Source organism: Stenella coeruleoalba, assembly GCF_951394435.1.
Source record: "Stenella coeruleoalba genome assembly, chromosome: 21".
In the NCBI taxonomy this organism is placed as follows: domain Eukaryota; kingdom Metazoa; phylum Chordata; class Mammalia; order Artiodactyla; family Delphinidae; genus Stenella; species Stenella coeruleoalba.
In genome coordinates, this window is record NC_137167.1 from 30009473 (window position 1) to 30032617 (window position 23145).

Here is a 23145-nt window from a genome sequence, read left to right on the forward strand (position 1 = left end):
GGCTATAAACCCCCACTTGTCCACGATGAGTTCAGAGTTGTGCCGGTTTTATACTGAGGTCTCTTTCTCTATTGCAGTAGCTCCTGAAGAAAATCTGTTTTCACCACTCTAACTCTGTCCAGCTCTGGTTTTTCTCTGGCTCTCCTTCCACTGGGCAGAGGCCTGAGATGTCCTGAAGTTTACCAAGGAATTTCATAAAATAATGCAGTTAAAATACATTTTAAAAAACTGGATTAATAACCAGTGTCAGGAGCTTGGTGTATCATGAAAACCCAGAACAAAATAGGACTCTGGGTTTTACCTTTGAGTTTCCTAGGAACCACAGTGGGAGACAAAAAAGGACCATAGAGTTTGTAAATGGAAGCAGTCAAAATTTTTTTTTTCCGTTTTTTTTTTTGCGGTACGCGGGCCTCTCACTGCTGTGGCCTCTCCCGCTGTGGAGCAACAGGCTCCAGATGCGCAGGCCCAGCGGCCATGGCTCACAGGCCCAGCCGCTCCACGGCATGTGGGATCTTCCCGGACCGGGGCACGAACCCGTGTCCCCTGCATCGGCAGGCGGACTCTCAACCACTGCGCCACCAGGGAAGCCCAGCAGTCAATTTTGATTGGAAGCTTTATCTCTACCACCTTCTACACTGTGTTAGAGAATGACTCCTGTGTATATGTGTGGCATGTGGTGTTTGCAGGGGATCTTATCTAATCTAATCTGGTTCTCTCATTCTCTAGCTGTGTGGACAGAAGTCCAGAGGGGATGTGATGTACGCAAGGGTGTAGGTGTCAGAAGTGGGATTCCACCTATCCCGACGCCAATGACCAGCTTGATTAGCTGGTCTGTTGCTTTATCTCACGGTGACTGTGGTCAGATGAAGAAACTTGTCTCAGTCTTCAGCCTTTCCCTCCAGCTGCTGTCCCTGTGGGTGGACTCAGACTTGGGGGTGGACGTGAGGCAGGGCTCCACAGCGGGCCTCGGGCTCACCTTCGGCCATGGCATCTGTGTGCCAGCAGTGGCAGGATGGTTCTGGTCCCTCGTGGATTCCTGCTGACCCCCGTGCCCTGAGCCACCCAGGGCTCTGCCACTAGGATGGAAGCTTCTACCTGGGCCGGTGCCTAAGATCGGGCTGATGTTGGCCATGGTGGCGGGAAAGGGCTTGGTGGCCGGCAGAGGTGAGGCAGGCCGGGCAGGGCTGCCCTCCCCCAATCTCCTCCCAGAGACGGACATCGTCAGAGTTGCCCTCCCACCGTCTTGGTGTGAGGACCTGGCCCCTTCAGTGGTGGCACTGAAGTAGAGTGTGGAGCTCTCCTGTCCTTCCCCTCCACCCAGCCACCCCCCTGCACCCCTCCCCTGCACCCCAGAAGCAGCCCTGTCTCCCTCCTTCGGGCTGCCCTCCTGCTGCATAGCTGACGGCTTCTGGGCAGGAGTTTTGTCACGATTATCGCTGGCAAAAGAGACGTAATTTGAAGTTTCGTCAGCCTCTGCTCTGAGGACAACTCGAAGCTCAGAGCCTTCCTCTGAGGTTAGGGGTTTGTGGGGTGACAATGGGGGCTCTTGCTGGGAGGATGGGGGCTTCCTCTCCTGGTTGCAGTGTTGGCTCAACCCCCATGGAGGGGAACAAAAGAAGCCAGGATTGTCTTCTCCAAAGAGTGCGTTGATCTTTGACACATTTCCCGTTTTCAGGGCAAGTTTCACCAATAGCCAGTGGTGATGGCTGAGGAAAGAGGCCTCCCCAGCCATCTGGCTTTCCATCCCAGCCTGTGGGGGACCCCACTGTGGGCTGGGGGGCTTCCCCAGGCTTGTTAGCACATCACTTTCCTCTTGGCAGGTCCCCAGGCTCTCCGGCCCCTCCCCAGCTGGCCCCGAGGCCCGGGGAGGAGAGTCTCCCTCTGCTTTATCACCCCCTGCAACGCCACAGGACTTCCTTACAAAGCCCTGCCAGATGTCTGTGGATTTAGGATGGAGCAGGCTGTAATAAATGACCAGCGAGACGCTGCCTGAAAAAGAAGAAAAAGAGCACAAGGTTATCTTCTTTGAAGTCCTGCGTCCTCGCTGTGGTTTGTAGAATTCCAGGTTCTGCAATTTTGAGTGGAGTCATACAACTTGGGATCCAAAACAGGACTCGTTGGAGCACCAGAACTGGATATTTGGGGGGAATTTAAGTCTTCTCCAGCTCCCATAAGCTGCAACTGCGTCTACACCTGAAAATCTAAGAACAAAGTCTAAGTCCTGAGGATTCTATGGCTTCGTCCTTGAGGGATACTCCAACCGAGTCCTCTAGACGTGTGTGTGAGAGAGAGAGACAGAGAGAGGTTTGGTAGAAACGATCATTTTACTCTCAGAAAACTGGGTCAGATACTCAGAATTCAACCACCTACTCACCAGTTGATGGATTCCAAAGCGAGGGGAGGGGGAGGTAAGGAATCATGTCAAAAACAAGACCCAAGCAGAGGTTAAACATACGCATCAAAAACCTCGTATCAAGGAATTTCCATGAACAGCAACAATACTTCCTTTGTGCATAAACATCTTAATCACATTGTTGTCAGGTTCATTTATTTTGATCAGAAGTGTTGGCTACGGCAATAATTCATTTAACAGAGCTTTCCAGTAATCCTCCCACGTTATTTCCAGCTTCCTGTTGTACTGGACCAGGCGCCTGGTTTCAGGGCGCTCGGTATAAACAGCGTGAAACCTGACATAGGCGGGGAAGGAGGGGGGAGAGCATCGCAGGGGCCAGGAAATCGCAGCAAGGATGGAGCTAGAAGGAGCCTAAGAGACGCCCCCTTGCATCCTCTCAGGGTACCTTTGGGGGAATGGAGACAGAATTCCTGTGGGATGTGACCGAGTGTTGTTTCTGCAGGGGGCTCGGCTCCGGCCGTTTCTATACGTTGTTCCAAGTTCTCACAGCCAGCGTGAGGGGGGTATTGTCACTCTCCTTCTACAGTGAGCCACCCGAGGCCAAGAAATGGGAGCTGACCCCCTTCCCCCCCATCCTGCAAGTCCCAGGTACATGTGTTCAGCGAAGGTAGACTCTCCCTGAGGCAGCGTGTTTCACCGGGTTCCTGGTTGCAGCCCCAGGCTGGCATGCAGTAGGTACTCAATAAATGCTTATCAAGGGAGCTCAAGATGGCAGCCAGAGTTGCTTCTTTATAGCCTGTGCTCCGCTGACTATAATTCATGCCCCATGTTCCCACTAAGGACTCCCTCCAGCACCACAGGGGAGTCAGCTCAGGCTGCCCCAGGAGCCCCACACATTTTAGGAATGGTGTCCGACATCTCTTTTCCAACTGGAGCGTGAAGCAGATTGGGCGGGCGGGGGGGACCTTTTTACGTCCGCCCCCGCTGTGCTCACAGGACTCAGTGAGAATTGGAAAATCCGAATGAGTGGTTGGGTTGCCCAGCTTCACCGTCCCTTCATCCCAAGTGTCACGGTGCCCACGCCCCCAGGAAGGATGGCTCGAGCAGTGCTGGGAGCTGCCGTGTGAGAGAGCCCGGCCGCTTCATGCCTGGGCACCCCGGGCACTTCCCTGCACCCTGGCGCCTGGCATAGATATTATTATTTTAAAAAGGACCAACCAGCTGTCCTACGATAGGCAGGTGGTTGGCACACTGAGCTTCATCCAAACCACGGACCAGTCCTCAGCAACAAAGGAAGGGATATTGATACACACGAGGGCTCAGAAGAACTGCCGGGGAATGGCGCTCCGTGAACCAAACCAATGCCCAAAGCCACACATTGTACAATTCCAGCTGCATAACATCGTTGCAGTGACCAAATCATAGAAATGGAGGATAAGTTAGCGGTCGCCGGGGGTTACAGAGGAGGTGGAGATAAGAGGAAGTGGATATGGTTTTAAAAGAGTAACAGAAGGGTCCTTATGGCCACAGAAGAGTTCTCTCTGCATCTTGAATGTGTCACGTCAACATCCTGGTTCTGATGTTCTGCTGTAGTTTTGCGGGAAGCCACCACTGGGGTACGGGGGAGGGATGCAGGGATCTCTCTGCGTTCTCTTTCCCCTCCCTCCCTCCCTCCCTGCTACCCTTCCTTTTTCCTTCTTTCCTTCCTTCCTTCTATTCTTTACTCTCTCTTTCAAACTCTCTCTTTCATGCACAATTTTGAAAATTTTCCCTGTTCCTTACCATAATACCTTCCATCCATCCTCCTAGATCCGACTCTCAAGTTATCTTCTCGGTGAATTACTTTCATGCATCTCCAGCCACATTAGCCGTCCTTGCGTCATTTCTCACTTTACACTCTTTAAAATGTTTTTTAAAAAACATTTATTGATGTGGAGATCTCTGTATTATTTCTGAAAACTTCAATCATCTCAAAGGTAAAAGTTTAATTTGAAAAAGAAGGGCTGACTTGGCCACCGGCATCTCTAACGAGCCTTGGTTCCTGACAACAGAGGGGGTCGAGCTTAAAGGCCACCGCTGGTTCGTGGCCCTCGAATACCTGTTTTATGGCCACGTTTATGAATCTGCTCCGTCCCTGGAAGAGTCATCTTCATGTCTCCAAACGCTGGAAGCTCCGGGGCGTTTCCTCTCCCTGGTCAGTGCTACCCCGACGGGCCAGTCCAAACCCCGGCTGCTGGCCAGGTAAAAGGACCCTACTCCCCGCCACCCATCCTCCTGCGTCAGAGGTCAGGGCTGCCCGGCGGTGCCCCGACTCCCACGCGCTCCCCCCGGGACGTGGGTGGCCAGAGGCAAGGCCATGGGGTGCGCGGGAGCTCAGGCCCCGAGTTGTTGCGAACAGCAGGAGAAGCCTCTGCCCTGGACCGTGTTTCAGACGCGCAAGGACCCGCGTGGGACATTCGGGTGTTGTCCTGGAAGCTCTGGCAAAGGCTGCAGAATGAGGGCGCCGCCATCGCCGGGCCAGCGCGTGCTGGGGCAGGAGTGCGGGGAGGAGGCCGACAGCAGGGGTGCGTCTTCTGTTATTTTCCAAGTGCAGGAGAGGAGCTCACACCCGATCTGCTAAGCCGGGTTAACGTGGTGGGCACAGCGTGGACCTTGGAGCCGTTCCCTCATCACGAGACGTAGCCGATCACCTTAAACCGCCAGGCCCTGTGGCTCTGCCACTCCCAGACCGCCTGACCTCGCGGCATCGCTTAACCTCGCCTTTGCCTCACCCCAGGCTGGGGGGAGCTCAGCCCCTCTCCTAGGGTTCTCGTCGAGACACCGCATGTGTGTGGAGCCAGGAAGGCCCCTGCTCTGCCCCCTGCGCACCCAGTGCCTCGATGCTGGGAAAAGAGCGGGAGCTTACGTCCTTGACCCCTGCCAGCGCGCCAGAGAGGGTCCCACCCCCGAGGCAGCCCCTGCCTCACCAGCAGTTCCTCTGAGCACAGCCAAGCAAGGCAGACGGAGGCCGATCCTCTTTCTCGTGCTCCTATGGGAGCGGCCTTGCCGCCCGCAGGGCAGGGAGCTTCCCTGGTCTCCATCCAGCTGCTTCTGAGCACCGTTTCCTACCCTTGGAGGGAGCTTATTGTAAAGAAGCAAGTTGGGGTAGGGAGGGAGGGGCTAAGAAGGAGACGTGGGGTCTTACCGATCAGAAATCCAGACAAGACTCCGGCTACCGTCCACAGGCTGGTCCGCGACGCTCCCTGGAGAAAATCCGTGGCCAGCAGCACGAGGATGGTGTTCTCAAGCAGCATGACCTAGGGCACCAGAAGGAGAGTCAGCACGCTTGGTCAGTGCAGGCGGCCTCGGGACGCTCCCGTCCTGCGATCCGCCGCAGCTCCCTTCAGGGTTGGGGGCTCTGTCCTCGTGCCCACGGGGCCCTCCTGGAAGCAGGGTCAGGGTCGAGTGAGCCTCTCTAGCAACGGGGTGTTCTCCCTGTTCTCAGTGCAGCTCATTAAAATGTCTGCAGAATCATAAACGCACAGGAAATGTAAGGGCACAGCTCACGAGGCTCGGGGGAGTCCCTCCGGTGAGTCAGGTGGGGCTGAGAGCGACTTTTATTTCCTGCTTTATATGCTCCACATTCTCATGTTAAATTAACTGTATGCACCTGTTGGCTTTACCATGCAATAATTAAAAGTATCTGCAGAGCTCACAGTGACACTGAATTCCAGTAAGCCATACTCAACACACTTTCGTAACAACTTCAGAATTTTTTTTTCGAATATTTACTTCTTTAAAGGTAAATCTGGCCCCTGGCCACCAGGTGGCAGCAGGGGAGGTACTCTTGCTGGCTGAACAGGGAACCTTCCTCCTGGAACTGAAATAAGGGCAGCTCTTACAGAAGGCTCTCCGTACCTCCCGTCCAGGCGGGCTTATTAGCTAAGGTTTCCAAAGCTAATGATTTTAAATATAAATTAATATAAAAATATTTTAATATAAAATATATCAATATAATACAAAGTATAGTTCTTAAAATAAGTAAATAAACGGGATGTAATTCAAAGATGCTGTATTTAAACACTGTGTAGGAGACATTTTTTTAAAACCCTGAATTGTCATACTATTATGCTAAAAGTCTTCCAAGGTTCGGCATAGCCATTCACTGGCATCATTTTAACTCTAGAAAGGTCAGATAAGGAGAGAATAAAAAATGATATTAGGGGCTGCTTAAAAATCCTAAGAATACCCACCTCCCCGTGCCTTAGGCTCTGGGCAGCTGTGTTTCAAGGGTCCAGCAGGTGTTATTTCGGTTCTAAACGGCACTGCCCAGCAGCCCAGCCTGCAGAACTTGGAGGTACTCTCCTTAAATCAACCACATCTCATCAGCTGTCTGGCCCTCTTGACATATACAAACTCTTAAGTTTGTATACGTCAAAACAAAACAAACCAAAAAAACTGGTAGTGCAGACTGTGGGAAAAAAATCCATCTCCTTTTTCCCGTCCTTACGGCCATTTCACAGTTCTTAACTTGCTACTTCCTGTCAGGGTTCTACTGCAGTCTCTCTTCCCCACCATTGTCGGGGTGACCCGTTTCACCTGCACATCAGGGCTTGTCATCCTCCCTAACACACCCGGAAACAGCCCCACCTCCACCCAGCGTCGAGCGTCCACTCCTTGACAATGCAGCGGTCCTCTCGACAGTGTGTCCTGACTCTCCGGTCCAGGGTCACCTTCCTACAGGCTGCCCCTAAAGGACTGTGACTGTTGATGTTATGTGTCTACTTGACGGGGTCAAGGGATGCTCAGATGCTGGTAACACATTACTTCTGGGTGTGTCCGTGAGGATGGGAAAAGATTAGCATTTGAATCAGTAGTCTGAGTAAACATCACCTTCACCCATGCAGGTGGGCTCCGTCCAATCTGTTGAGGGTCCGAATAGAACAAAAGAGAGGAAGAGGGAATTCTCCTTCTCTTCTTGAGCTGAGACATCCAACTTCTCCTGTCCTTGGACACCGACCTCCTGGTTCTTGGTCTTCTGGACTTGGACTAAATTACCATGGGCTTCCCTGGTTCTCCAGCTTGTGGATGGCAGACCGTGGGACTTCTCAGCTTCCATAACTGCATGAGCGAATTGCTATGACAAATCTGCTCTTACCCATCCATACACATCCCATTGGTCCTGTTTGTCTGGAGGACGCTGACAAATGCAATGACTTTCCACTGACAAAGACCCTCTTCTTGACCAAACGACTCAGACAGGCTCCCCTAAGCCCTCTTCTGGACGAGGCCTCAGCCTTGGCCTATAAAAATTGCAGACTCGTAGCGGAAAGGATTTTGCCCACCTCTGCACATTAAGAGACCCGAAGCAACACTACCATAGTTTCTAACAGCTCAAGGCTGCCCCCCTAGCATGATGACCCCAGCTGCAGTTAAGTCCCTGCTTAAGAAAGCTCAGGGCTGCCAGGAGAACTTACCGTTCATTCCAGCCAACATCTGGTCACAGGCAGATGGGCCCTGAACCTCCTCTTAGGGGGCGTTACCTCAGAAAGTCTGCGATTATAAATCCTTTCTCTGTCCCTTTGAAATGTACGTCTTTTACCACCCAGAGCTGTCTTCTCCAGGACCTGAGGACCATCTCTCTGAAACCCACACATCCCAGGAGACGACTCTCCCAGCCTGTGAGCTCCCTGCTCTAAGGTGTGTGAACACTCTTCACGACAGAGACGGGAAGTGTGTTTCTCATCCCGAAAGTGCCAACTAACACCCCAGATGGTGAGGTCGCACTGACCACACCCCTTCACCCCCCGACTCTGCTGGAGCCCACGCTGTCCCACGCCATTCTCCCTTTAAAATATGCAGTCACCTCTGCACAAATTGAGGTCAGCGTCAGTCCACGCTGGACCCCTTTCCTTGTTGCGACTGACTTAATAGAATCTGTTTTCATCGCCGTCAACTGGCGTCCGGGTGTGTTTAACTCGGTACCGTCCACACTGGCCTTCCTATGGCCTCCCCGCACCCCGTGGCCTTCATTTTGCTTCTGCGTCTCTGCCACTCCACACTTGAAACTTCTGTAGCGTCTAAGTTCTGTCTTTTCCTATTCAATCACTCTGAACTCAGTGGTCCGGTGACTAGGACAGCTGCAAAGAATTAAGCATTTGTTTCCCTTCCTTATGTAACAGCCCCCAGAACTCCTGGCACAAGGGTGTGAACGTGACAAAAACAAAGAAAGAAAAGCAGCAACTGTGAAACGTCTCCTTACGTAGTACTGCTTCTCAGGGCGCCCATGGGCATCGGCACGTGAACACGCTACTCCGGTGAACGGACGATGGAAAAGTGACCCTCAGGTTTATTCACGGTGCATGGGGGCGGGGCCCTGCCACACACTCAGCCCTCACCCCCCGCAGTGAGATGGGCCTTGTTACTCCCAGTTTCCAGATGTGGAAACTGAGGCTTGGTGGGGCTCTGTGACTCGTTCAACATCACAGGTCCCCTTTGGTCTGTGGGCCCCGTGGTCTATGGGGTCACCAAGCTCTACGGCGCTCTCCTAAAACCAGGAGGTGACCAACGCCGCCCACCTGCTGCTAGACAGGAGCTGCACCTCCAGGCTCTTCTCTTTGTTCCCCCCTCCATCCTGGAGCGCCTGCACCCCTGAAAGTCTCTTCAACTTTTTGTATTAGTAACAGCCACTATTTGCTGGTTATTTCAGCCCAAGTTGTTTATTATTTAATCTTCCCAGGGACCCTGAAAAGCAGGTAGGTCTTACATCACTGTCACAGGGACACCGAGAGGTGGGTGGCTATGTCCTGATGTGCTGATGAAAAAATAGGTCCAGAGAGTTTAAATTCTTGGCCATGTCATTTGGTGACAATTAATGGTACAGCCAGGGTCCCACGTAAGCCCGTCTGATTCCAGAGCCTGTGCTCCGAAGCCCTGGCTGGTCCTCTCTCCTTTGCCATTTGCAATGCAGTTCAACTTCCCCCTTCTCATCAAAAGTGTCCCCGGTCATCCCAGTGGGAAGTGACACTCCTGTGAGATTCAGACGCTGCTTTCTCTGCCAGCATTTGTCCATATTCTGCCTCTTTTTAAAACTTGTTTGGGTAGAAGCTTATCTCCTCCATGGGACCAGAAGCGGCCTGCAGACAGGCATTACGTCATCTTTGTGCTTTTCACACTATCTAGGACCACAGCTGTAACTCAGTGATTGAGCTGATTAACAAGGGCATCGCGTATATGACACAGAATAGAACTGTGATTGTATTTATCAGATGGGCTGACGTAGAGAAAAACATCGCCAAAGGCGCCAAAATCCTTGCCGCAGTAACTACGTGGAAACGACTGGACGTCAGGTTGCTATTTTCAGAGCCCATCATCTCTGTTCAAGACTACAATTCCCTTTAGATTTTTTCCTAAAATTAAGCTATTCCTTCTTAATAGATACGTGTGCTCAAGCGCACACACACACACGCATGCACGCACACGTTCTGCGTATACAGTAAACGCTGGGATTAAACAAAATCGTCATCACCACTTGCCGTGTAGAACGTGGCCATCCGGCTTCGGGAAGGGCTGTCCCAGAAGTTGAGGTAGCAGAGGATGTACACGGCACCCGTGAGCAGGTTGAACAGCCTCCAGCGGCAGGTGCTGTCCACGATGTCACTCTGCTGAGCCACGAGCCAGAACGTCATCACCAGCCAGTGGGCACCTGCAGAGAGCGGCCTCGGAAGTCAGGGTCCTCGGGGTGGGGGGGGGCTGAGGGAGGAGACGGGGCGGGGGTAGGGCAGGAACTCGGAAACCAGGGCCTGTAGCCCTCCTCTCTGTTCTGACTGCATCTGACTCGGCACCCAAGAAAACAAATGAAAACCCAGAAGAGATTCAAGGGCCACAGAAAACCCACACTTTTTATTTTGATCCTCATAAGGGGTAGCTGACCTAATTTGGGGATGAGCAAACAAAAACTAGCTTCGGTAACACTCACTAAATATTGCGTACTTAGGCCTTTTTAGTTCCAGAAAGTGTTTAAAGAGCCAGTGACAAAACTGATTGCTCACTGTTTTTTAATCCCTGCTCGAAGGGCTAAAACCCTCCACATCCAAAGGAAAGATCTCTATGCGGTCCAGCCGTGATATTTGTTCCTATAGTTTAGGAGGAATAATGTCATACTGGAGTTTGAACTGAACATTTTTTAAAAAACGAATTAAAAAAAGCTAATGTCGGGCTTCCCTGGTGGCGCAGTGGTTGAGAGTCCGCCTGCCGATGCAGGGGACATGGGTTTGTGCCCCGCTCCGGGAAGATCCCACATGCCGTGGAGCGGCTGGGCCCCTGAGCCATGGCCGCTGAGCCTGCGCGTCCGGAGCCTGTGCTCCACAACGGGAGAGGCTGCAAGAGTGAGAGGCCCGCGTAATGCAAAAAAAAAAAAAAAAAAAGCTAATGTCTCTTCAGGAACACAATTTCTTTCATAGATTTCTGCTTTCTGCCAATAAATGTATCCGTGCTTGTTCTAGGCTCAAGTCTAAATATCTCTCAGTGCTTCTTGTTCCTTCTTGTAGAGGGTGTTCCCTGATGACCGGAAGAGATTCCTCTCTGGGCAGGGACACACAGGCCCCCTGCAGGCATCCTGCATCATCAGGCAGAGTCCCTGTCATCACTGGTCAAACCAGGTGCGGCTAGACTGAGGGCTGAGGGGGGCTTTGAATTCAGTGGAGATGTCCTGTTTGAAACAGAGAAGACGGCTAAAACTCAGCATTTGAATAACATGGAGGGCTTTGGGAGGCTATGAGTAACAGCACAGTATGTACTGCACGTTTCTGTATTGCGTCAGGGCACGTGGGACCCTGTGCCTCCCTCCTGTTTAAGTGTCAGTTTTACTGAGGATTTTCAGCCCATGATACAGAATGTGGAGCCCTCACAGCAGCTAGAGCTGCGCTCTGGGGCTGGCTGGTCCTGTGAGCGCTGGGCTCTCTGAGCTGCGGGCGCGTTTCTCCAAAGAGACCCTGCATGCATTCCTCCTCTCCCTGGACACTCGTGGGCTGAATCTATTCCTCCACATTCTTGAACTTGGGCTGGCCGAGACCGCTTTGCCAGGCAGAATACAGCAGAAGCCATGCTGATCCAGTTCTGGGCCATTCCACCCCCTTTCTCTTGGAATGCTCAGCTGACATGTCCGAATACAGATGACTTTGCCGAAGAGAAAGGGTGGAGGAGCCCTGGGTGCCAGACGTCTGTACAGCCAGCCCAGTGGCCCCGGGCAAGAACCCCCGGCGGAGCCCATTCAGCCCTCAGAACCGGGGCTGTTGATCATGAAAGGTTCTTTTTTTTTTTTGCGGTACGCGGGCCTCTCACTGTTGTGGCCTCTTCCATTGCGGAGCACAGGCTCCGGACACGCAGGCTCAGCGGCCATGGCTCATGGGCCCAGCCGCTCCGTGGCATGTGGGATCTTCCCAGACTGGGGCACGAACCCATGTCCCCTGCATCGGCAGGTGGACTCTCAACCACTGCGCCACCAGGGAAGCCCTATTGATTTGTTTTTATAGACACATGCAAAGTACGATTAAGTAAAAGGTTGAATAAGAAAGTCAAGTCTACTTTGGTTTTAGGTGAAAACTACATGGTGGTCTGCTACATTATCATCTGTAATTTTAGCAAATATTTTATAATTTAAAAACATTTAATAATTATAATAAATGAGTTATATTGTGCTCAATATAAGCGCTCAATAAATACAAGGAACTATCACATTCTTATGTTAGAAAACCCATCTTTAGACTGGTAACAAAAAATGCACAACAATTTCTAAAACAAACGTGATGGTTTTATATATATATATATATATATATATATATATATTTTTTTTTTTTTTTTTTTTTTTTTTTTTTTTTTTGCGGTACGCGGGCCTCTCACTGTTGTGGCCTCTCCCATTGCTGAGCACAGGCTCCGGACGCGCAGGCTCAGCGGCCACAGCTCACGGGCCCAGCCGCTCCGCGGCATGCGGGATCTTCCCGGACCGGGGCACGAACCCGCGTCCCCTGCATCGGCAGGCGGACTCCCAACCACTGCGCCACCAGGGAAGCCCCATGAATGGTTCTTGTAAGGCATTAAGTTCGGGGTGGTTTGTCAGGCCCCAATAGATAGTCGGAACGTATGCTCAGCTCACCTGCAACAACCAGAACCCAGACGCGGTAAACTTGGAAGAACAGAACCAGACTCAGAACGCGGGCTCCCACCATGCCCATCCTCCAGAGCAGCTGGCAGCCGAGGGCCGTCCACGGCATGGAGAGGTGACCCGGCTTCATGGCGCCCATGGCACGAGCATAGCACACCAGGGCCCAGGACAGCACAGACCAGGAGCACAACGCACTCATCCCTGGAAGCGAAGCGCACAGGACAGCCTAGTATTTACAGGACGTTAACCCTTAACAAAATCTGACTTCTCAGAGGGCATCGTCCCCTCCGTGCGAACACGCACGTCTTTCTCTGAAGAAATGAGGGCGTGCGGGAGAGCTTTCCTCTGCTTAACACATGGGCGCTTGTCCCCTCAGGTGGGCTGGGCTCTCCGTGTTCACCCTTTAAGAAAAGCATCCCAGTCACTGCTCCTCAAGCACCTCTGGTTTATGACGAAGCAGATCCTAACGGCTCTGAACGTGCTATTTCATCCCAAACGCACTTTGCCATTCAATCCATATAAAGGAGGTTTAATCAGAGAAATGAGACCAGGACATCCAATGGTTCCAGCCTGCACCCTGGAGTGAGAGCCAGCAGAGGATGCACGTTTGCTGGGGCCCGAGTTGCTCTGATTCCATGGCTCTCGAGGTGTGAGGCTCAGACTGCAGAGTTAGTCCCGGGGGAAACAGACACCCTGATTTCACAAGAGGCAGCACGCTGCACCTTCCCAAGGTGCTTTCAGGGTCATCTGACTATTTCTGTCCCATGGACTGAGCCCCGTGAAGGAAGCTGACCCCCGGGATCTCATCGCCCCAAACAAAAGCCAGTATTAACCATTCCCTTGGGCTGCCCTAATTCTCCCAAACAGGAGATCTTAGGTTGCCAGGTTTTGCTAAATAAGGGGTGTCCTTCTGTCCGCCTTGAGAAGTCGGACAGTCTGAGGTCAGTGGCAGGAGACACTCACCCGGCACGATACCAGTGAAGTCCGAGGCGAGAAAGACGTATGTTTGAAGCAGCAGGTGGGGCCCGACCTGCAGCAGGGCTTCCAGGAGGCGCAGGGCCGACAGGTCGGCCTCCTGCATCCGCAGCTGGTCCGAGGCGGGGGCCTCCCCTTCGTTTCGGAGAACAGGGGCCACGGCGTCCCAGTGCCTGAGGAAGAGGAGAGCCCAGGACTCAGAACCACACCGTGATAGCTTAAACAGGAACCCCCTTCTCTGGTTTATCGCGTAGAGACCGATAGCTTTCCAGGGGTTAACTGATCACATCTACACCCCAAGTCCCTGAGCTCTGACTCCAGAGTGAAGGTAGCACGTCTGACCCAAGTGCTGCAGCAGGTGACCTTGCCCAGCAAGGCCCGGCCAGCGGAACACACTCTGGCCACACGTGGAAGGGGTGCTAGGCCGGGAGCCTGGACCACACAGGTTTGCTGCGGGCTCTCTCTGAGCCCCGCAAAGTTTAGCGCTAACCCTGAACTACCTCCCCGGCCCCAGGGCCTCTCGGGATGGGAATTAATCCACTTCCGCTGGACAGCGGGAAGGGCAGGGCACCATCGTGGGGTGTGCAAGGACGGGCTGCCCTGGCTGCAGGGACACACGTCCAGGAAAGGGAGTCAGTGCAAGAGAAGAAAAAGGAGGAAGTGCGCCTGTTTCATTCTACTTCCCCCAAACCCACCCTAGAAACCTTTCTGATGCTTCCATCTTACGAAAGCCGTCTGGAGGTACCATGGGTCGCTGTCCCGCGCCCCCAGGAGGGTCGCGCACGTATAAAAACGACACCGTTCCCCAGGCACGTGTGGGCTCTGGGGCCTTCGGGTTTTCACAGCAGTTTCCCACTCACGCGCCCAGAAGCAGGAACACGGTGATCCCTACACCTGCCTGCAGCAGGGGCTGGCGTGCCTGCCAAGTCCACGTGCAATTGCGAACTTCTGTCCTGTCCAAGTTCAGAAAAACTGGGAATCGTTTTAATTTACCGACTCCTGAAAGAGAGCTGAGTGCGCCTTTCAAGTTACCCCGAACGCCCCCACCTCTGATCTCCGGCCAACATTTCTACGGCCAGAGCAGAAGGGGGTCCTCTTTGAAATGGCTTTGTTCAGGGTACACAGGGCCCAGGAAAGACACTTAAGAAAGACAGCTTTCCTCTTTCATGATTTGGATCCTGGAGTGAACTGATTTCTTACTGAGTCTTTGAAGCCGTGATCTCTGACCCAGATATAATGTTAAGAAAAAGCATATGGGGCTTCCCTGGTGGCGCAGTGGTCAAGAATCCGCCTGCCAAGGCAGGGGACACGGGTGCGAGCCCTGGTCCTGGAGGATCCCATATGCCGCGGAGCAGCTAAGCCCGTGTGTCACAACTACTGAGCCTGAGCTCTAGATCCCACGAGCCACAACTACTGAGCCCGCGAGCCACAACTACTGAAGCCCGTGCGCCTAGAGCCCGTGCTCTGCAACAAGAGAAGCCGCCGCAGTGAGAAGCCCGTGCACCGCAACAAAGAGCAGCCCCCGCTCGCTGCAACTAGAGGAAGCCTGCGCGCACCAACGAAGACCCAACGCAACCAAAAATAAATAAATTTATTTAAAAAAAAAAAAAGCATATGAAGCTGAATACGGTAGCTTCCCTTTCAGTCCTGAATCCTCCATTCTGGGGACGTGCCAATCTCCCTTCCTACCCTCCCAGCCGCCTCCATTCATTCCATGTCCATCCTTATTGGGCTGCTCCCACCTGCTGGAGACTGCAGAGGGTGCAAACGAAATTGAAGACCTTCTCCGGAAGCCCACGATTCAGTTGTGGAAAGCAAGCCATACACACGCGAAAAGTTTTAAGCAGGAAGAAAGATGTGTGAAAACGAGAGGGACGGAAGGGGTCCCGGGGAGAGAGGAAAACATATTCAGGGAAAGGAGGGACGGGCATACTCAGGACAGGGACAAAGCCTGAGGGAGCACGGTGGCGCCGTGGGGGGGGGGCAGGAGAAGGGCCACTGAAACGGCGGTCCATCCTGGGGCAGCAGAGACCTCTTCTGGCCCAGCTGAGGAGTTGGGTGTCCCTCCTGGACCAGTGGGAAATGGAGAACCGGTGGGAATGTGATTCACCTGGTTTTCGGAATCGCGTTTCTGGAACCTGCTGCAGGGGGAGGGACTCAGGCTGAGATCACTGGTTAGGGGGCTTCGGGGGGCCCAGGTGAAAGCGGAGGTACGGGGCGGTGAGTGGGAGGAGGAGGGCGGAGGTGGGAATGGATGCCCTCCTTCCAGGTACTCACCAGCTCCTGCCCGGATTTCTGGCCGCCTGCCTGGCCCTTGGACTCTCCCTTCTCAGTTCCTTTCCTGTGCAGTCTCTAAGGGCCTTATCTGACCAGGTTACTCCTTTACTTAAACCCTTCCAGTGGCTCTCAAACCCCTTACCTGGTGGACAAGCTCCTTCATGGCCCAGCCCAGTCTGTCTCCGTCCACATTGCTCTCGTCCAGAAAATCCTTACCCCGCACTCACAGCACAACAGACTTCTAGTTTTCCAAAACCACCACTTCCAGCACTTCCTTCTGCAGCAGCTTTGCTGTTGCCTGGGTCCGAAGTGCCTCCCCTTCCCACGTGCTTCCAAGTCCACCTCATTCTTCAGCCCTCCCACAACGGCTCCTGTGTCCGGACAGCGGTTCCAGACGTGAGCACCATCAGAGTCACCAGGTGGGCTGTTGAAAGACAGGTTGCCCGGCCCCAGGCCTAGAATTTCTGATTAAACAGACGCGTTTGGAGAATTATGAGGCGTTTGCCGTGATGCCATGTGGGTCCCGGTGAAGCTCGAGAATTTGCGTTTTTAACGAGTTTCGGGTGATGAAGACGTCTCTGGTCCAGAGATGCACCGTGGCAAACCCTGGGGCTCCCAGCATCCTGTGAACATCTCTCTCTTCTTCTAATTCACTGTTCCAGCTTTGTTCACAATTTGGCCTCAGACTGTGCCTTAATCACGTGTCTCCAGTCCCTTTGGTCACACAAGGTTAGTAAACATGAACGAATAAATACCGAGCATACTGAGCTGTGTTGATGATGGTCTAAGATTTCTCGTTGCACTAAGGACAACATGCACTAAAAATTGACGTTTGTTAACACGTTTAATTAAACTAACTTGGTCTTTGGAATGATGTCTCTCAGCAAGCTCCACTGAACAGCTTAAATAAAAAACCAAACGTATCCGCTTCCCCCGGCATAGTCTATCGTAGCCCCACAAGGTGAAGAATTAGTGATGCTCCTCTCCAACTTAACACTTTATGGGGACGTGAAAGCTGAGGCAGTGAACGGTGGAGGTTTCCGCTAGGACTGTACCTTTTTTTCAACTTTTTAAAATTGCGGTAAAATGCACATAACATAAAACGTACCATCTTTACCGTTTCATGAGTACAGTTCAGTGACGTTAATAATTTAAATTTCATAATTGAATAGATTATTGACAATTTGCAATAATTCATAACGGTGTGCAACCGTCACCACCATCGTCCTCTGTAACTCTTTTCATCTTGTAAAACTGAAACTCTGTCCCCATTAAACAATAAGTCCCCGTTCCCTCCTCCCCCGGCCCCTGGCACCCCCCACCCTACTTTCTGTCTCTATGAACCTGACTACTCTAGGTGCCGCATGTAAGTGGAATTATGTATTTGTCTTTTGCGTGGCTTACTGCATCATGTCCTCCAGAGTCATCCACGTTGTAGCATATTACAGAATTTCATTCCTTTTTTCCATTGTATGTACAGACCACATTTTGCTTATCCATCATCTGTTAATAGACATGTGGTTTGTTTCATGTTTCGGCTACTGGGAATAATGCTGCCAGGAACATGGGTGTACAAAGATCTCTTCCAGACCCTGCTTTCAACTTGTTTGGATATATACCCAGAAGTGGAATCGCAGGATTATCTGGTACTTCTATGTTTAATTTTGTGAGGAACTACCATTCTGTTTTCCACAGTGGCTGCACCATTTTACATTTCCACCGTCAGTGTGCAAAAGCTCCAGTTTCTCCACATCCTTGCCAACACTTGTTTACTGGGGTTTTTTTTTTTAAACAGATTGATGTTGAATAGAACTTTTTTTGTTTGTTTTTGTTATCTGGAACTTAGATTATGCAATCATTCCAGTACCCATTTAATTAATTAATTTATTTTTGCTGTGTTGGGTCTTCGTTTCTGCGCGAGGTCTTTCTCCAGTTGTGGCAAGCGGGGGGCCACTCCTAATCGCGGTGCGCGGGCCTCTCACCATCGCGGCCTCTCCCGTTGCGGAGCACAGGCTCCAGACGCGCAGGCTCAGCAGTTGTGGCTCACGGGCCTAGTTGCTCCGCGGCACGTGGGATCCTCCCAGACCAGGGCTCGAACCCGTGTCCCCTGCATTAGCAGGCAGATTCTCAACCACTGCGCCACCAGGGAAGCCCTGTGTTTTTTTTGTTTTTAAATTTATTTATTTCTGGCTGTGTTGGGTCTTCGTTGCTGCCCAGGGGCTTTCTCTAGTTGCTGCAAGCGGGGGCTGCTCTTCCTTGCGGTGCACGGGCTTCTCATTGCAGTGGCTTCTCTTGTTGCGGAGCACGGGCTCTAGGCATGTGGGCTCAGTAGTTGTAGCTCGCGGGCTTGAGAGCGCAGGCTCAGTAGTTGTGGCGCACGGGCTTAGTTGCACCACAGCATGTGGGATCTTCCCGGACCAGGGCTCAAACCCCTGTCCCCTGCATTGGCAGGCGGATTCTCAACCACTGCGCCACCCGGGAAGCCCTACGTTTATGTTTTACGTCCTTGCCTTTTTTACAAGCCACTTCATGAGGTTTGCGTTTAATTGGTTTTTTGTTGTCAGTAGATTCTTCTGCATTGCGTTACGACCCCTTTCTAAATGCTGTTTGTATAGGGCTGTGCAAACAGAACTGTTTTGGCTCCTCCTACAGGTGCTTTCGCTGAACTGCAGTTTTCTGAGCGGCTTCTTTGCTGGCCCTGACTGGGAATCGGTCTTGCGAAGTTCCGTGTGGATGTGCTGAGAGACACTGCATTACCCAGTGTCTTCTTTGCGAAAGCCCGATGAGCTGGTTGCAGGATAGGGAATAGATTTCTTGTCTTCTACTTTCACTTTCGAAGTTTTCTTCTAAGGAAGTAGATTTCCATTTGTTTGGTTTATTTTCTATCGCAGAAGCATTGCAAAACCACGTAGCTTCTTGCGCTTGTTACAAAACTGAGAGACAAATCTGCGGTTCACCGTGAGCAAGGGTAATTGTGCATTTTCTGGCGTTACCTTCATTTCCAACATCCCCTTCCGTTTCCTGACTCTTCTCACTTCTTTTCTTTTTTCATGCCTTTTTTTTTTGTCCTTTTAAATTATACATATATATTTTTAGTCACCTTAACTTTTTTTTTTTTTTTTGGCCGCACAGAGCAGCATACGGAATCTTAGTTCCCTGACCAGGGATCGAACCTGTGTCCCCTGCAGTGGGAGCGCAGTGTGAAACACTGGACTGCCAGGGAAGTCTCACTAACTTCTTTTTTTTAAATAAGAAGAGATATAGATGACTAGTTGTTTTTCCTAATTTCTAATTTTCCTGTCTCTCTTCATTTACCCATTTTAGTTTTTTAAAAAAATATATTTAGTATTCATGGCATCATCTGAGAAACTTGGGGAAGATGAGCGGGGGTCAGTATTGGACACCAGCATGGAAGTGGATACATGTGAGCCTGACGCTGCCCCATCTCTGAAGAAGGCACTGGATCAAATGGGACCAAGGGTCCCCCCGGAGCCCCAGAAGACAGATCTATCTGACAGTTATTCAGGAGGCTTCTCTCAAGTGACTGGCCCTGACTTCAATCTTCTTTTGAGCTATGATATGTTTGCTTAGGGGAGAGTTGATTCATTTTTTTTCAATAGGTGCTCTGTCCTTGAGGTCGCAAACTTGATGACTATAACGTACCACGTGGTCCCTGGAAGGACCGGAGCCCTTAATGGTTTTCATACCAAGTTGGGCAGACAGAAGGGTCAGCACATGTGGGTAGCGCCCAGTACAGGCTCCGATCCTCCCTGAGTCCAACAGGAAAGCCAGCTCTGCTCTCTTCCCACTGGTCAGAGTCCTATCGTTTCAGAGGAACCACATGGCTTGAACACAAAGGCTCAGCTTTAGGCAAAACTGCTGTAGCTGAGAATGCTTCTGCTGCCTTTAGAGATGTAGGGTTCCAGCTCCGAGGGGCCCAGAGAAATTCGGGTGGTTGGGTGATGTCTTTATCAGAAGTACCCTCTGCCTCCAAGCTGAGATTCATTCCCTCCTCAGTCGCAGCTGGGAAATCAGAAAACTCACTTCAGCGTCTCCAGAGAAAGCCTTGGGCATGGCTTGAAGGCATAAACCACCCAGGACAGCCAGCAGCGCAGCCCGAGATCTGAGACTTGGCCGTGACACCTGATAGCCTTTCTATCCTCAGCGTCTACAAGTTCATGTGCTCTTGAGCCGGAGGCCGTCACCGATCTGATCTCCCAATTTTCTCCCTTTCAAAATTCCTGGCAACTCTATGGGATTACGAGGCTGCTGAGAGCTGAAATTTGCCCCAGTGTAAGCTCACTGCCGCATCTCCCCTGACCCTCCAGGAATCCAGGTATCCCAGGGAAAACAACACCTTACCTGCTGCACTTGTGGGCCACAGCCGAGCCTGCTGAGCGCCAGGCCTGCCCAGGATGCCTTTTTACGGAAAAATGTGGCCCTGGCACCCAGATGGCTTCTTCTCGCAATAAAAGCTTAATGCAAATGTTACCAGGCTGACCCCACTGCAGAGTCTGCTTAAATCTGTGTCACCCTCCTGGAGTGAGGGAGTAGGTGTTTACATGGACCGGCCCTAACTGAGTCACTTTCCATGGCTCTAAAGGCGAGACCAACTGAATTAAACACGAGCACATAGGATTTGGCCCAAGTCAAGAAAAAGCTTTTGAAGGGTCACGGCTCCTTCTGGTAGGAGCCCCTTGAGGATGCTCAAGGAAGTTCAGGCTCGGTGAGGGGACCAATATCAGAGCAAACGTTCAAAGAGGTGGCTTCCAACGTTCTCCCAAGCCTGCACTTTTGTGACCCTAAGGATGGAATACGTACGCGCAGAACCCTCCTATCGCACGTGTGAAATCACGCTTCAGGGTTGAAAGGGGCTGCCTTACCGCTTCCACACGCCAAGCTGGAGGACGTGTAGCACCACCAACGAGCAGCGACTTTGATGTCCATCTTCTCGGAACCAGAGGTAGCTCAGGCCCTGGACCAGGAAGCCAGGTAGTAGCACAGAGAGGCCCAGCCACCCCCAGAGGAGCCGGCCTGTGGTGAAGTAGTAAACCACGGTGCAGAGGCCTGGGGACCAGAGGAAGGACCAGAGGGTTAGTGGAAGGCAGGAGGGAGGGACCAGCAAACGCTGTGTCCCTACAGCCAGCAGTGCTGCCTGCTACACCTAGCCTGGAGTGGGCAGAGCCCGCGGGCAGTCTAGACCGGAATGAGGTCGAATGAAAGCGCCAGAGCTTCCCAGAGGATCCCAAAGGCCAGACACCATAGCTGTACAAAGGAACTGTTGGATCGCATAGGACAGCGTGCAAAAAAACCCCACAAACACCTGGTACTTAGTAAGGGCTCAAAAATGTGAAACGTCCTTTCTGGGGGCGGCTTCATTTATTTTAGTTTCGAGGGTTGTAGGATAGGGTCAGGGAATGGAAAGAGCTTGATAAATCTAGGTTAGGATCCGCCCTCTCTGACGAATGACAATAGACGCGGGTGCTTACCTCTGTCCCGTACTAGCAGGCGCTCGGGACTCACAGTTATTGTTTCACAGGACTATTGCTTGGGTTCCCCAGTGTTAGAGTTTAACATGGATTTATGGGCACGTAAAGCTGTGAACTGCAGCGGTAAGAGAGCGCTGCCCAGGTACAGACGGGAACCCTGCAGGTTCCCCGAGAAGCCATTCCTTGGTGCCCAGGCTCTGTCTCTTGCGCTAACCACCCGGCACACAAGGCAAACCAGGAGCCCCAGGCGCCAGAAACCTCTGGGGGAGTCACCGCCCTGCCCAGTCTGAGGAACGCTGAGGCCCAGGCGTTCCTAGCTGGGAGGGAAGGAGGACCCCACGTCCGCGGGGCCACCTGGGGTGGGTGCTGAGACCCGGGGTCCTGTCTCATCTTAGCCCTGCTCAGTGGCGGCGCTGGAACCCGGAGCTCTGGAGCCGATCTCAACGTGGGACCTCCTCTGGGCGCCTCTGAAACCTCATGGCGGGGACGACCCCGGGGGCCTTCGTGGACCGCGGTTCAAACAAGGGACCCGCCGACGCGGCGCGGGGGCAACTCCCTCCCAGGAAAAAGTGCAGAGCCAGAGCCCGCCGGGGTCCCCAAGTGCCTGCGAGCTGGGGAGTGGCGAGGAACGCTGGGGGATCTGGATGCTGAAGCGCCGTTAATTCCACTCCCCCCACCCCTCCCCCCATCTGCGGGGGCCCCGCGAGGAAGAAGCGGCTGCAGGGAGCCGGGCGGCAGCGGGCGGAGGCCTCCGCTCCGGCACCGAAGGAGTTACAAGTTCAAACTGGAAAGGCGCTGAACCGCCCCGCCCTCCGGCCCCGCCTCGCCCGGCGGACCGCGCTCCCGACGCGACCACCGCGTCCCGCGCCCGCCGCCTCCGGTCCAGCTGTAGACGGTCCTCCCTCCAGAGCTCCGCGGAAGCCGAGCCCAGTCCCACCACAACCTGGCCCCAAGCGGTTTCCCCCGCCGCCCAGACCCCCAGGCCGGCCGGATAGTGGGGAGAGCAGGGCGCCCCCAGGCCCGCGTGCAGCGCCTCGGGCACCTGCGGCACTTTGCCGAGTCCTGGAGGCCTTTCTGGAGGGAAGGGGGGGCCACGTGTGCCGCGACTCCTGCAGAGGATCATGCACCCGCTGGAGGGGGAGGGGGGAGGATCGTGCACCCGCCGCGGAGGGGCCTCAGATACACGGGGACCACGCATGCAAGGGGGAGGGGGCGGAGGGGGTGCGGCATTCATCCTCGGGGGCAATCACGCATCCCCGGGAGGGTCGTGCATTCGCGGGGATCTACCAGGGACGGGGCGGGTGGGGTGCCACCGTGCGTGCACCGGCGCGCAGTGCTGGGCGCAGGCGGGGAGAGGCCGCCGCCGTGGCCGGGGTGGCGTGTGGGTCCCCGGGCGTCAGGATGGGTCGGAGGGGTGAGCGTGGCCTGCCCGGCACTCACGCGCGCTCTGCTCGGCCGCCAGCAGCAGGGCGGAGAGGCCCAGGACCCCCGCGTGCATCCTCTGCGCCCGCCGCGCCGCTGGCCTGCGTCCCGGGCCCCCGCCCCTTCCCCTCCGGCCGCCCCGAGTCGGGGAGGGTTCCGGCCGGAGACCCGACTGCAGGATGCATTTCGGCTGAGCCTTTAGGCGCAGAGTGTCTCGTCCTGGGTTTTCCCGAGTAGCTAGACGGGTCGGAGGGAGGCAGGGAGGGGGGCAGAGTTGTCTGCTTCCTAAGCAGGGAAAGTACCGATTACACCCGGCCTCTAGATGTGCGCAAAAGCAGTTCCTCTGCTGTCCCCCAACCTTATAACGGGCCCTGGAAAAGTACTATGTGAACCTTAGGACCGCAGGTCGGTGGTCAGCAGGAAGTTAAATTGGCCACCGCCTCCGGAGCCGCTGAAAGGCAGTCTGGTCAACCACTAGGCAGAGAGCA

General features: G+C 53.3%; 1 protein-coding gene across 1 annotated transcript; it reads right to left on the reverse strand.

Annotated features, from left to right (window-relative positions):
- Positions 1-859: 859 nt before the first annotated feature.
- On the reverse strand, positions 860-22733 carry XKR5 (XK related 5; the record flags this gene model as incomplete). Its single annotated transcript, XM_079909495.1, has 7 exons — positions 860-1989; positions 5538-5649; positions 9868-10037; positions 12486-12695; positions 13458-13642; positions 20630-20813; positions 22676-22733. 7 exons carry the CDS (start codon positions 22731-22733, stop codon positions 860-862), a joined length of 2049 nt encoding a protein of 682 aa, XP_079765621.1.
- Positions 22734-23145: the final 412 nt, after the last annotated feature.